General features: G+C 37.0%; 1 protein-coding gene across 5 annotated transcripts in view; it reads left to right on the top strand.

The window, feature by feature from the left end:
* The first annotated feature begins 2,607 nt into the window (after positions 1-2,607).
* Positions 2,608-14,908, top strand: part of LOC148876853 (uncharacterized) — a 40,197-nt gene continuing 27,896 nt past the window's right edge. The window contains exons 1-5 of one of the 5 annotated variants that reach the window (XM_088974154.1): positions 2,608-2,808; positions 2,930-3,000; positions 5,104-5,206; positions 7,890-8,090; positions 14,698-14,820. In XM_088974154.1, coding sequence (XP_088830280.1) covers positions 5,129-5,206; positions 7,890-8,090; positions 14,698-14,820 — 402 coding nt within the window. In that variant the 5' untranslated portion in view covers positions 2,608-2,808; positions 2,930-3,000; positions 5,104-5,128. Of the gene's footprint in view, positions 2,809-2,929; positions 3,344-3,615; positions 3,757-5,103; positions 5,207-7,889; positions 8,091-14,697; positions 14,821-14,908 lie in introns of those variants that run through there. The other 4 variants (XM_088974150.1, XM_088974151.1, XM_088974152.1 and 1 more) reach the window with 4 other exon arrangements.

Raw genomic sequence — 14,908 nt, 5'->3', positions numbered from 1 at the left:
AATCCCAAAACACTATTTACCAACAAACAAACATAGAAAAGGGATAATCATTCGAGAATATTCCCTTTTCTGATCCCTTTCTCAATTAACAAATAGACCCTAAAGGAACATGAAAAAGTTGAAAATTGGTCAATTTCTCATTGACCAACTTTTCCCACAAACTTACCCCCGAACCAAGGACCTTTCTTTCAAACCAAACACAAACTAAACTAAATTATCGATATAAATACATTAAGTTAGAATGTGTACGAAAGAAGGCCTGAGAAGCTAAGAAATGAAATTTAATAGTAGATTTTGCTTATTTTTCATTTCAAATTACAAAAATGCCACTCTTTACCAACTTTCTCAGTTGTTTTTTTTTAATTACAAGAATGCAACTCTCTCTCCTACCAACTCTCTCTCTTTCTCTCTCTTACAAATTACAAGAATGCCACTCTCACTTTTTTGCTTTTTTTTCCTTACAAATTACAAGAATGCCACTCTCTCCTACCAACTCTCTATTTTTCCTTACAAATTAAAAGAATGTCACTCTCTCCTATAAACTATCTCTCTCTCTCTCTCTCCTTATAAATTACAAGAATGCTATTATCTCTCTTGCCATCTCTCTCTCTCTCTCTCTCTCTCTCTCCTCTTATAGATTACAAGAATGCCACTCTCTCTCCAACTGAGGGAGACCTCAATTCGGCACCTCATCAACTATGGGAGACATTATCTTGACACATTGCTTGATAGGGAAACCTCAACTCGACACTTCAATAGCTGAGGGAGACCTCGACAATTGAGGGAGACCTTGGCTCGTTACCTCAGCTGCTAAGGAGACCTGCAATCAAAGGTCTCATGAACCTAATCAAGTGTGTACATAGGGTGTCACCTCGGCTCAACACCTTGGCCATTGAGGGAGGTCTCGGCTCAACACCTCGACAACTGATGAGGGAGACCTCAACACGACACCTTGTCAACTAAAGGAGACCTCAGCTCGACACTAGGGGTGATCATTTCAGCCCGACCTGCACAAGCACAGCTCGAATCACTAGGGGTGATCATTTCAGCCTGACTTGCACAAGCCTAGCCCGAAAATTCTGGGCTTGGGCCTACGTTTTGTGTTTAGGCTCGGTCCGGGCACAGACCCACATCAGGCCCACAAATTTTAGGGTTGGGCATGGGCTTAATACTTCAAGCCCGACCTAGCCTGCATATATTTAAACTTACACATTTTGTGTATAATGTATACGTATGTATACATGTTATTTTACATTATATTATATTTTTTATATATAAATATTATAACATGACATGTATAATTTATATTATATAATGTATAAAATAAGTATATCATTTAATATATAGATATGTAATGTTTTATATATGAGTGACATTGGCCCATAATCAGGCCCAGCCCGTACCCGTATGGACTTGGCTAGGGCTTATGTTTCAGGCCCGGAACCCCGGGTTGGGCCGGGCTCGGGCCTAAGCTATAGCTCTTATCATAAGTGCAAAGCTCAGCTCGGGCTCAACTCATGATCACCCCTACTCGACACCTTGCCTAATAGGAAAATCTCAGCCTGACACTTCAGCAGTTGAGGAAGACTTCAGTTTGACACCTTGGCAATTAAGGGAGACATTAACTTGACATATTGGCTGCTTAAGAGACCTAGAACTTCCACACTTTTGACTCAAATCGAACTCAAACTCGAACTCAAATCTTTAATTTGAATCTAGCTCGATAGTTTATGAGCGAACCCTGCGTGCAGGCCCCTTCCGCTAATTTTAAGTTGTTTTGGATTTCTATATAATCGGAGCATCTTGGCCGTCCCATCTTACTCTGATATTTTGGACTGTCAATTTTTCGCTCGCAAGTGAGACAGAAGTACGAATTATCATCCTATAAAACAAAAAATCAAAGCATCCATCAGAGTTATTTCAAGTGGGGACTCGTTCATCTATTTGTCATGACTCAGGAGGATTACGAGTTATGACTCATTCTGAACCAAACAGAAGAAATGTGGGGACTAATCACTCCTTACCCAGCCCACTGATTATGTGCGACAGTTCATGTCTTCTTGTTCTTGCTTCGGCTGGGACCTGGGATGAGTCATGAACCATTATTCTCCACATATCCATCTAAGGATAGTTTTGTCAATTTAAGTATTATCTAAGGTAATAACACGTGTTCTCTATATTTTTGGTAGACTTTTACAGCAACGTTGGATGACTTGGATCTAGATAGCGACTGAACCTGGAGAGTCGACTCGATTAATCTCGACTCGTTTCCGAAAGACCGGAGAGGTCAGTCTCATCGGACAGCACAACTGCGCAAGCCGGCTTCCATAAGGACAATTTGGTCAATTCAGAAGCTGGAAAACTGTGAGTGGATCAGTGGAGGGGTTGGTTTTTGTTACAGTTATAAGCAGACACATGAGGGATGTCGCATTGTGACTCTAGTCAAAAGAAGGGGGGTATTTTAGTTATTCGAATCATTCCTTGTTAAATTAAAAATTAATTATTTTTTAATCCCCGCTTCTATTCCATTTTGTTAATGACAATAACAGCCTTTGGCGGGTATCGCTTCATTTTTTTTTTTATAGTTTTTTAATCACTGTTACAATAGCTGATAATATTTCATCTTCGATTCATTTTCCCGTCATCTTCAATGGCGAGAGCCCTAGATTTATTGCTTGTTTACGCCAATAAGAGCTCGAAGATCCAAGGCGGATCTCTCGCGATCTGTCATTTCAGCAGAGTCGAAGCTTCCATCGGCAGGTGCCTCGGTTTTTCTTGCAGTCTAAGCACTTGCGGATGCGGAATTAGGTGGGAGATGACTCTACGTCGTCCTTTCCTAAATGTTTTTTTTTTCGCTTTCAGTTTCATTTTTTCCTTCTTTTTCATTTTTTTTCCTAATTTTCATATCAGTCTTGGTCTGCATTTACAGTTCGAACTGGCAAAATTTACTGATCTTGCTGTACGATATTCTGCATTTGGAAGTTTCTGAGGTGGAATCTGGTTAGATTTGGGAGTTTTGACCTTTTCTGGAGGAGCATACTACTTTAGCTTTTCTTTTCTACTTTACTGGACTGTATTTACTAGATTAAACGTGGCATTTCCTTTTGGATTGTCCTTCCACCGTATTCCAGTCCCCAAAGTTGCTTTGCTTTGGTTATAGTGATTGAATCTGAGAGAGAGTCGGGGAGTGTTTGTTTGGTTTTCTCATCTCTTGGTAAGTTTTAGTTGGAAGTTCGAGATATGTACTTTTTTGATGGAAATGGTGTCGTTACTTGTTAGTAGGAGCTGTTCGCTGAATGCATCTAGAATGCGAAGAACTTTTATTGATTTAATAAGTTATGAGGTCGGTAATTAATCTGATTTTGTAGGCTTGAGTTTGGCTTATAATGGCATCGTAAAATCGAGGTTTTTGTCACAGAAGTGATTCAAGTTTTAAATGTTCTATTATCTATACTGCTCAAGAAGCTGCCTGCTGGATTTTGCTTGATCTATATTTTCCGATTCTGTTTAGTTGATATCAGACGGCACCACTGTTTGAGTTTGAGGAATTTGGAAATTCCTTTGAGATTCTTTTTTCTTTCGTATTTCGTTTGTCGCCCTGGTGTGAGTCCCAGATCTGAGATGTTGAAGAATAGATGTGCAGTTTTATTGCTTAAGCAGTCGATTTTCCTGATATAGCTGGGAATTTTGATGCAAGTTCTGTCTCGGCAGCTCCAGATTTTTTACATGGATTTGAGAGTTTTCTAGAAGATCGTTGTCAGTATTCTGTCTGCGTATGCTAGATTTATTTATTTATTTATTTATTTATTTATTTTTTAATTTTTACATTTGGATATGACTCTGTGCTCGAGTTCTTTTCTAGTACTTCAGAATTACATTGCGTTTCTAGACCTTTAGAATCCCAAATCCTTCTGATTGTCTCTGCCATTTATATCCATGGACACGATTGGGGTCTATATCTTCTTTTATATGGTTGTGAATATGAAATCCAGGCTTTGGTGTACACTGGCAAAATCATCTGTTTATGCAACATACTTGCATTTTACAGTCAATTTTTTTTCCCAATCATAACCAAAATTTTCATTTGTTCACCAAGAGAATCTAACATTGATGTTGATATTTATTTATTTTTTCATAATACTTTCTTCTTTTTGAATGCTCCTAAATTGGCATCGAATAATATTTGAAGTACAGTGTCTAGTGTGGGTAAAAATGATTCAAGAAATGATATAAAGGTTAGATAAAGCGTGGCTTAATAAAAAACATGGTGCTTGATGGATCAAAATAGCAGGACAGGGCTTTTTGTTGCCAACTCCAAATATTTGGGATTAAGGCTGAGTAGTTGAGTTGTCTGTAGTAGGAATTTGTTTCCAAGGTGGCACTCTATTGTCTTTGTCCTAGTCTGCCTCTGAATGCTGTTTTGCACTCTAGCCTTGCAATGGCTACCGGCACCATGATTCAATTGTGGCTGGCTTTGACTTGATTGGATATCTGCCATTTTATTGTTTTTAAATGAGGCATCTAAGTTCAGATGAATGGGATGAACACTATTTTTGATCTACATCTTATTATATTCTTCTTTCAAAATTGAACACTATTTTTCAAAGTCATCCCACACATGCATACAAATGTACACACTGTTTGTAGCCATTCTTCTATATTGTTTCTTTCTGAAATTTGAGTTCTTGGTTCCACCATCTGAATTACTCTCTTTCTGCAACAAAATGCATTTTTGTCAAATACTAAGCCTTGTTATTATCACTTGTAATCTTCTGTAAATCACATATAGGGCATTGATAGGGCTCTGAAAATGGTATTAAAATTTTTGGAGCCGTTCCTCTTTTTGTTTTGTTTTGTTTGTTTGCTCTTTTTTTTTTTTTTTTTTAATTTGGGTTTCTGAATCAAGTTTTGTAGAACGTTTTCCTTTCCCTTGGTCTTGGAATCGGGCATTGTTGTTTTCCTCTTTGATATATTTTTTTTCAATTTTTGTTGTGAACTTTTGAATTATCTTAGATGTGGAGATATAATTTTAGCTGTTGTCATTGATTTTGATTGATTGATCAGGGAAGTGATATAAGAAAACTGATGGTTTGCACTTTGCAGTTGGTGAGCAGTTGATTTTTTAATAATGTCAAGAATTGCTAAGTGGAAGCTTGAGAAGACAAAAGTAAAAGTGGTTTTCCGGCTACAATTCCATGCCACACATGTAAGTTCTTGATGGTTATCTTTTTCCCCCAATTTCAGTGTCACCTTCCAGATGCAATATGAATTTCATGTTTTGTGATTCTTCTGTGGCCAAAGTTATATTGGAATTAGATATTTTCCAATGTTCATATGTCTGTTGTACTGACATGTTGATGATCTAATAAGATGTGTTTTGGACTTGTCTCTGTGCAACTTGGACGGAGAAACTGGTGCAAATGTATCTAGGATTTCTCAAAAAATCCCCAGTTCAAAAGGGAGCCTATGCGAAAGCAAATTGGGGTTCATAATCTAGTTCAAATCTGGTTTTTGGACACCACTCTCGTAAATAGCTTTTCAAATTTATTGGGATTTAGTATGTCTAGCTTGCTTTTGGGGGTTGCTAATTAATAAGGTTGCAACTTGGGCAGGTTTAGGTTGGTTTGAATGGGCCTGAGCCCAAAGTAGTGTAAAATGTTAACTCAGGCAAACCGAATTTGCACTCCTACTAATTAAGCAATTCTAGACATTATTTCTTCTAGATTTTTAGAACTCTAGAAGCATTCAGCATTCTTGACCTGGCCCAGCCTACAAATTTCTGGTCCGGGGCAAATATATATATATATATATATATATATATATATAATACTCTTATATTATAATATATTATAATATGCAATTGTGTATTATATACAACAAATTATATATACTTAACATTATATTATGTTATATCTATATTATATACATTTTAAATATTTTATTTTATATATGCAATTCTAGTTATTATTTCTTCTAGATTTTTAAAGCTCTAGAAGCATTCAGCATTCTTGGCCTGGCCCAGCCTACAAATTTCTGGGCCAGGGCATATATATATATATATATATATATATATAGCACTTTTATATTATAATATATTATATTATGTATTATATATAACAAATTATATATACATTTAACATTATATTATGTTATATCTATATTATATACATTTTAAATGTTATATATATGCAAGTATATTTTATTTTATATTAAATATTTTATATAAAGTATAAAAACTTTAATATATACACATCATGAGTTGACACATCAGTTAAAACATGTGCCAACACATGAGTCAACTCAAGTAGGAGAATTGTCTTCCTAGGCAAGGCATGCCTTATTTTTTGTGCCATAGGCCCAAAGCGTAGCCAAGTGGCCCAAGCCTGACCTAGCTTGGGCTTGTACAATACTTTTTTAATGTATTATACATAATTTAATTTAATTTTTGTTATTAGATGCCATAGGCCCAAAGCCTGGCCCGGGCTTGGGCCCATATAGACCCGAACCCAGGCTTATATTTTAGGCCCAGGTTCTGGGCTGGCCCTAGACTATAACCATTATTATAGATGCTAAGCCCAGCCTGGCTAGGCCCATGATCAGCGCTACATTCAACTAGTCTTGTTTGGATTTCCTAAAGTTACATATTGTCATCAGAAAAGGGATGAAGGCAGAACTTCTGTGCCAACATGTTGAACCATGGATTCTGCATTCTGGGAATAGATGATATGATATAACTCATGCAATGTTAAGTTGTAGAAAGAGTTCATCAGTGATCCCAAGAGTGCTGGACCTTTTTAGCCCTAGTTGCAAACATATCCACCTTATGAATTGTTATCTTTGCCCGCTTAACACCAAATTCGGGGATGCACATAATTGAATATGATTCATGACCTTCTTCTTTTTCCAAAAAAAAGAAAGAAGAAGAAAGAAAGATGAAATGCTTTTCCACAAATGACTTTATTTATTTAAGCACAGGCTCCTTGCAATATTCCACTTTTCAAAATGTTTCTACACAAACAATGCAGTTTCTCTACTTCCATGTTTTGAGCTAAAAGCAAAGTTGAAACATGAAACCTTTTTTGTTTTCTGTATTTTAAGAGATTTAATTCTTTTTCACTGATTGTGGTTTATCCTACTAGGTTACCATCAGTAGTAAGTGACTTTCTTTTCTTTGACCTTTCCCCCATTTGGATTCACCATGTTGTTTCTTAATAATTGAGGTCTTGCAACCATAACTGGCATAACATTGCATCCTCATTCCTCCAAACTCCTTCACATCCTGTCCCATTTTTAATCCAGTTGCCCACATAGTTATTTTTTTCATTTTGATTTTCATCTTCTTTTATCTAAATAGATACACAGAGAGAAACTAGACAGCTGGCTAGAGTGCTGGGTGTGGACATGAACTGTTCTAATAGAACTGCTAAAAATGTTGCAGACACATTTGCAAGACAATGAGTCAATAGGGGAAGTCTATATTGGGGAGTAATAATGTAGGGGATGCCAATGTAATTTGGTATTAAGTAGCTGATGCTAGCCTAATTCTTGTACAAATTGTAAAAAAAAAAAAAAAGAAAACATCAATTGTAAAACAAAAAGGAGAAATGGTCAGGATAGATTTCAAGGAATATCAGGGTAGTATATTGCAAAGTTACTGATTTTTGGATATATCTGTGTCTGGGGCTTCTGGAGGGTTTTTCAATCAAATCCATACATTTTATTTCAAGATGATAATAATTAGCATCATAATGCTCTCTTCAGAATTTAGGAATGATAGACAAAACTGCATATCTTCTGCAATCTTGGAAAATGATGTTCTGTGTAACCATTTTTTTTCAATCTCTCTAGTGATAGCTAAAATATTTAATATCTCTTTTGGTTTATTTCAGATCCCGCAAACTGGATGGGATAAATTGTTTATCTCTTTCATTCCTGCTGACTCTGGGAAGGCAACAGCGAAGACAACGAAAGCAAATGTCAGAAATGGGACTTGCAAATGGGCAGATCCCATTTATGAGACTACAAGACTTCTCCAAGATGCCAAAACCAAACAGTATGATGAAAAGATGTATAAGCTTGTCATGGCTATGGTACTGACCCTTCCTAACTATATTTCATTTTTAATCATTCAATCATCTTGACTGTGTTGAAGTCATTTTTTTATTCAAATAATATGTAATAAGTGGGTTAGCTAGTCTTCTAGCCAAATCATTAAAATTATAAAAAAGTATCCTGTATGGGAGTTCCCTCTCTTTAAGTGGGAGGGACAGGTGTCCTTCACCTAGGAGGAGGAGGTAGTTACATTACTACCCCACTCCCTATTTAAGCTTCTTAAGGGGAAGCTAGAAGGACAGATGGAGAGACTCTTCGGAGAAAATTTTCACAAGAGATTCTTAAGAAAAGAAAAGATAAGGAGAGAAGGAAAAGTCTCACTAATACAGGTAGAAAAAAGAAATTCCTCTCTGTGAATACTTCCTATATATGTCTTTTGCTTTGTATCCTTCTTCCTCTCTCTTTTATTTTCACTTTTGAGAAAGGAAATAGAGGGAAATTAAACCATCTACAGTCTAATTTTCGAAGCCTGATTATGGTTCCCTTCAAATAAAAATGAAGAGCAGAGGGATGAAAATTGTCTACAATCAAATATTTAATTTGATTGATGTAGAGAAGATGGGCTGAATGGCCTATAGGCTGTTTATTATTTTTTATGTTCTTTGCTGTAATGGGCCTTAATTTGGGCTTTATTCTTTCTTTTGTTATGTTTTTTAATTTTTTGCCCAACTAGGGGCCTCTCTGTAAATTATTAAAGTTTAACTTAACGAAATAGAATTAGGGGTGTAAGAGAGAAGGCTATGTTAGAAAATCTCTCTCTTTGAACCCTAGTTGCCGCCACCTTCTTCTTCTTCTTCTCTCTTCTTGAAACCTGATTTCTGCTACTTCCTTTTGATTTTCTGCAACCTTTTGAATAGTCCTTTATTTTCAAAAGGCTGATTTTCTTCTTGGTATCAGAGCAGGCTTGACTTTTCTCTTTTTTCACTTCTTTTTTCCCATACACAGTGTGTATGGAGAACTGAATCATATGAATAGTTGTTAGTGGTTTCTGGAGAGAAGGGGATTGGTTTTGTCGTCCTTCTGACAGATTCAAGTGTGCTGCCCGAAACTCTAATTTTTTGGATAAATCTGATTATGGGCCCCACAGGGAGTTTGACCTGGGCGCTCAGTGACTGAAAGTCTTCTCACCCTTCATCTTGAAGATCGAATCAAGTGGATTGGTGTTCTGTGAAGTCTACAAGGAGCGACTGAGATTTCTCTATTTCTCCTGACTTCCAGGTGTGACATAGGTAGCTGGTACGGTTGCATAGAGGTTGGCTCACAATACAGTTTTTGTTGTCTTCATTTGTTGTTATTCGAAGTTGTTAGAAGTTATTTTCAAAGTATTTAAGAAGATGAACCCTTTAGAAGTTAAAAACAAGCATGTTGCTGAATCTGAACAGGTTCTGGGAGCCTCTGTAGACTCTCTATTGGCTGTGACCACAGTCAAGCTGGATGGAACTAATTATCTGGTTTGGTCACAATCAGTAAAAATTCATATCTGCAGTAGAGGCAAATGGGGTTTTATCTTCGGGAGCAAGAAGGCTCATTCGGAAGATGATCCATCATATGAAAAATGTATATAAGAAAATTATACTGTTATTGGATGGCTTGTGAACTCAATGCAACCGCAGATTAGTCAGTACTATTTGTGGATGAATTCAGCAAAGGAAATTTAGGATAGTGTTGTTGAAACCTATTCCTAGAAATTAAATGTAGCCAAAGTTTACAAGCTGAGAAGTGATGTGAAGAATTTGAGACAAGGGGATAAACTGTCAGCTATTTATTTCTCAATACTGAAGTCTTTATGGCAAGAAATTGATTCGATAGAAGCTGTAGCCTGAGACACCACTAATGATGTTGAGACCTACAGGAAACTTGTTGAGAGAAACAAGGTGGTTGAGTTTTTGACAGTATTGAATCTAGAGTATGATATCACAAAATAAAATATTTTATCCAAGGATAGTGTTTCATTGTCTCAAGCCTATGCCTTGGTAAGTAGTGAAGAAAGCAGGAGACTTGTCCAGGTTCAAGGGGTTGGTCTAAATGATCACTTTGCTAATATGGGAGTGAAACCCAAGGGAGTTGCTGGGACTCCAAGTAGCTCAGGGAAGAAAGAAATTATTTGTGAGTATTGCAAGAAGCCAAAACACACTAAAGACAAATGTTGGAAATTGCATCCTAAGCTTCTTCCTCTTTGGTTTCAAAAGAAGTCTGATAATATGAAGGCAGAGAGTGCCAATATTGCTGCTGGTTCAAATAGTGACAGATATCAAATTGAAGAAATGACTGCTAGTTAGCAGTTAAAAGCTATGAAGGCAGAATATGACAAGTTTGGAAGGATGATCAATCACCTAGAGGGTGTGACCTCTTCTTCCAACCCTCTAGGAAATTCAACCTCTTCTGCATTTGCTCATTCAGGTATACGGGCTTCTACCAATCATGCAACTATTTCAGGTAATCGTAGGATCCCTTGGATTATTGATTCTGGTGCTTCTGATCATACGACCAACCTTTCCATTTTGTTTGTTTCTTATGATTTACTTCCTGGCAGTGACAAAATCACCCTAGCCGATGTCTCCCTTGCCCTTATCTCCGGCAAGGGAACCATCAAGGCTACAAATTCCTTGGTACTTCCCTCTGCTCTTCATGTACCCAAGTTAAATACTAATTTGTTATCTGTAAGTAGCCTAACTAAGTCATTGAACTATTGTGTAACATTCTTTCCTTCCTATTGTGTTTTTCAGGATCTGGAGTCTCAGAAAGTGATTGGGAGGGGCCATGAGGTGAATGGAATATATCTGCTGGACACTCTTGGGCAGAGCCATGGACAACCTGAAAAAGCTTCTTTTGGGCCTACATTTACAGAGTTCATCAGTCGAGTCATGTTATGTCATTTTCGTTTGGGTCATCTTTCTTTTTCTGCATAAAGTAATTTATTCCCAGAACTGTTTAAGGGAATTAGTCTGTTTAGTCTTCATTGTGAGTTGTGTGAATTGTCAAAACATTGTAGAAGCAGCTATCCTCTGAGTAATAAAATCTTCTTCTCCATTTCATATTGTGCACTTTGATGTGTGGGGGCCTTACCAGTTACCTTCTATGGGTGGCTACAAATATTTTATCTTGTTTATTGATGACTTTTCTCGGTTCACTTGGATATTTTTGATGAAGTCCTGTGATAAAGTTCCTAGACTTGTGAGGCAATTCCATGAGTTTGTCCTAACCCAGTTTGATACCAGAATTAAAATATCCAGATTAGATAATGCAAAAGAATATTTTGAGAAAAACCTGACCTGTTATCTCACTGACTTGGGGGTTATTCACCAAAGTTTCTGTGTTAGGACCCCAGAACAGAATGGAGTTACTGAAAGAAAAAAATCGGCATATTATTGAAGTTGCAAGAAGTATTTTATTTGCCTCACATGTCCCTACAAAATTTTGGGGTGATGCTGTTCTCAATGCAACCTACCTAATTAACTGTATGCCATTCAGGGTTTTGGGGTTTAAGTCTCCCTTCAATCTTCTTCATCCGAACAATGATCTTTTTCCTATTCCTTTTCGTGTCTTTGGCTGCACTTGTTATGTACATATCCCAAGTGCCCAAAGACATAAATTTGAACCAAAAGCCCACAAGTGTATCTTCCTTGGTTATTCCCCCACACAAAAGTGTTATTGATGTTTTGATCCGAAGACTAGCACTTGGTATGTCTCAATGGATGTCACCTTTGATGAGTTATCTTCCTTTTATGATTCTTCTCAGGAGAGGCATTGTCCAAAGGGGGAGAATTTGTCACAGTTATTTGCTTTTCCCCTTCTTGTCTCAGTTGAGTCTTCTATTGAGACTCTTCCTCCTTCAAATGAGTCAAGGGAGGATCAGTCTTTTCATTCTCATTCTAGTGTTCCTATCCCTCATCCTCTTTTTAATCCTAGGTTGTCCCAACGGTAGAGAACCAGAAATGAGCAGATTGTTTCTCCTATAGCACATGAGCCTTCTTCACTTCCAGTCACAGAAGAGACAACATGTATTGATACACAGCCCCATTGGAGTCATCCTACTCAGACCTTGATATACCTATTGCTATTAGGAAAGGAAAAAGGAAATGTACTACACATTGCATTTCCAAACACCTTTCTTATAGTTTGCTCTCTCTTTCATATTTTGCCTACCTTTCTTCTAATACACAACCCCTTTGATGCCCTACACAAGAATGACACTTGGGAAGTGGTTGATTTGCCTGAAGGGAAGGATCCAGTAGGCTGTAAGTGGGTTTTTACTATCAAATATCATGTTGATGGCACCATTGAAAGGTACAAGGCTAGGTTGGTTGCAAAAGGTTATACACAAACATATGGGATTGATTATCTGGAGACCTTTGCTTCTGTTGCAAAGATGATTTCTGTGAGAGTTCTGCTATCTCTGGCTGCACACTCAAACTGGCCACTTTATCAGCTAGATGTAAAGAATGCATTTCTGAATGGAAAGTTACATGAGGAGATTTATATGTTTCTTCCTTTAGGGATGTATGAAACGGATATGAAAGGGAAGGTCTGCAGGCTGAAGAAATCTCTTTATGAACTTAAACAGTCCCTTAGAGCATGGTTTGAAAGGTTTAAGGCTGATCTTGTTAGCTTTGGCTATGTATAGACATAGTCTGATCATACCCTCTTTGTGAAGAGGAGAGGATCCTTGGTTGTTTACTTGATTGTGTATGTTGATAATATTGTTGTGACTGGTAATGATGTATTAGGGATTAATGATTTCAAATCTTTCCTTCATACAGAGTTTGAGATCAAAGATCTGGGGGAATTGAAATACTTTCTTGGCATAGAAGTTGTTAGATCGAAGGATGGGATCCTTATCTCTCAAAGAAAGTATGTAGTTGATTTGCTTTCTGAAACAGGGATTGGTGCTAGACCAGTTGCTACTCTTATTGATACGAGTCATAAACTCTCTGCTTTAGATGGAATATTGTTGAAAGATAAGGGAGTCTTCCAGAGACTACTTGGAAAACATCTCTATCTATGCATGACTCAAGCCAAACATTGCATATGCTATCAGCTACATTAGTCAGTTCATGCATGTTCCTAGGGATACTCACATGGTAGCAACAGAGCGGATTCTGTGTTATTTGAAGGGTTCCCCTGGAAAGGGAATTCCATTTGCTAAGCATGGCCATATGAAACTTGAAGCCTACACAGATGTTGATTGGGCCAAAAACATTGATGACGAAAGATCTACATCTAGGTATTGTAGCTTGGTGGCAGGTAATATTGTCTCTTGGAGAAGCAATAAACAATTAGTTGTTGTCCGATCTTTAACTGAAACTAAATACAGAGCCATGGCTCATGGAGTTTCTGAACTACTGTGGCTTAGATCATTGATGGAGGAACTGGGTATTGAGCATGATAAGCTAATGGAGTTATACTGTGATAATCAGGCTGCCATCAACATTGCTCACAATCCAGTATAACATGACAAAACTAAACATATTGAAGTTGATAGACACTTCATTCAAGAAAGAGTGGCTTTTAGACAGGTGTGTCTACCTTTCATCACTTCTGAAGGATAGTTAGCTGATTTTCTCACCAAGGGCATTCCCAAGGCTAAACTTCAGCATGATACTGGCAAGCTTGGCATGATTGACATCTATGCTTAGCTTGAGGGGGAGTGTAGAGAAGACGGGCCAAATGGCCCATAGGCTGTTTATCATTTTTTATTTTTTATGTTCTTTGCTGTAATGGGCCTTAATCTGGGTTTTATTCTTTCTTATGTTATGTTTTTTAATTTTTTGCCCAACTAGGGGCCTCTCTGTAAATTTATAAGGTTTAACTTAATGAAATAGAGTTAGGGGTGTAAGAGAGAAGGTTATGTTCGAAAATCTCTCTCTGAACCATAGTTGCCGCCATCTTCTTCTTCTTCTTCTTCTCGCTTCTTGAAACCTGATTTTTGCTACTTCCTTTTGATTTTCTGCAACTTTTTGAACAGTCATTTTTTTTCAAAAGACTGTTTTTCTTCTATTGACTATGGTTCCCTTTTCGTATGCAAAATTCCAAAGATTAAGGCTGTCTACAATCAGAGTTTCATTTGATTGACTACAGCTTATTGTGAAGAAAGGAGTGAGAAGGAAATTTTCTTTGTATTAGAAAGAAAAGAGAAATGTATTGGTGTATAGTTTTTCAATTGTATTTTCTTTTTCTTTCTTATCATTCTTGTACACTTGCTGTAAAAGAAAATCAAATGAAAAGTTCTTTTTAAGTACCCTATTGTTCTTTTCTTTTGTTCTATGCGTTCACTTCTCCAAGTCAGAATCAAAAGGTGTTTCTACTTTCTTGTGGAGATGTAATTAAGGGGAACAATCCATATGATTCCCTGAATGGGCCTTACCCAAAATAATGAAAACTCAATCACTTGATTGAGTGAACTATGTTGCATGAGAATTTATTAAAATTTTCACACCAACAGACTGCAGTGCAGATTATTTCTATATCTCTTATTTATGTTTTCTCATTTTTTGTTGTTTATCCTGCAATGGGATGTGCCAAATTATTTAATGTTTTCCTAGATAAGACTAATAATTATATTGACACGAATTTCATTGATGTTAGGGGTCTTCTCGATCTAGCCTCCTTGGTGAGGCTTACATCAACCTTGCTGATTTTGCAGATGCATCCAAGCCTTCTACTTTTGCATTGCCTCTTCAAGGGTGCAGCCATGGAACTGTTTTGCATGTAAGTATTTCTTTGTTCTTCTGAAGATTCCAGTCCTAGTGTACTTTCATAGTTTGTTATACTTTTCTATGTAACCTTTACAAGACAA

Source organism: Nelumbo lutea, chromosome 1 (assembly GCF_056320005.1).
Source record: "Nelumbo lutea isolate HS-2025 chromosome 1, American lotus-T2T, whole genome shotgun sequence".
Classification (NCBI taxonomy): Eukaryota; Viridiplantae; Streptophyta; class Magnoliopsida; order Proteales; family Nelumbonaceae; genus Nelumbo; species Nelumbo lutea.
The sequence above is the reverse complement of the archived record's forward strand: the minus strand, read 5'-3'. Positions and strand labels throughout refer to the sequence as shown.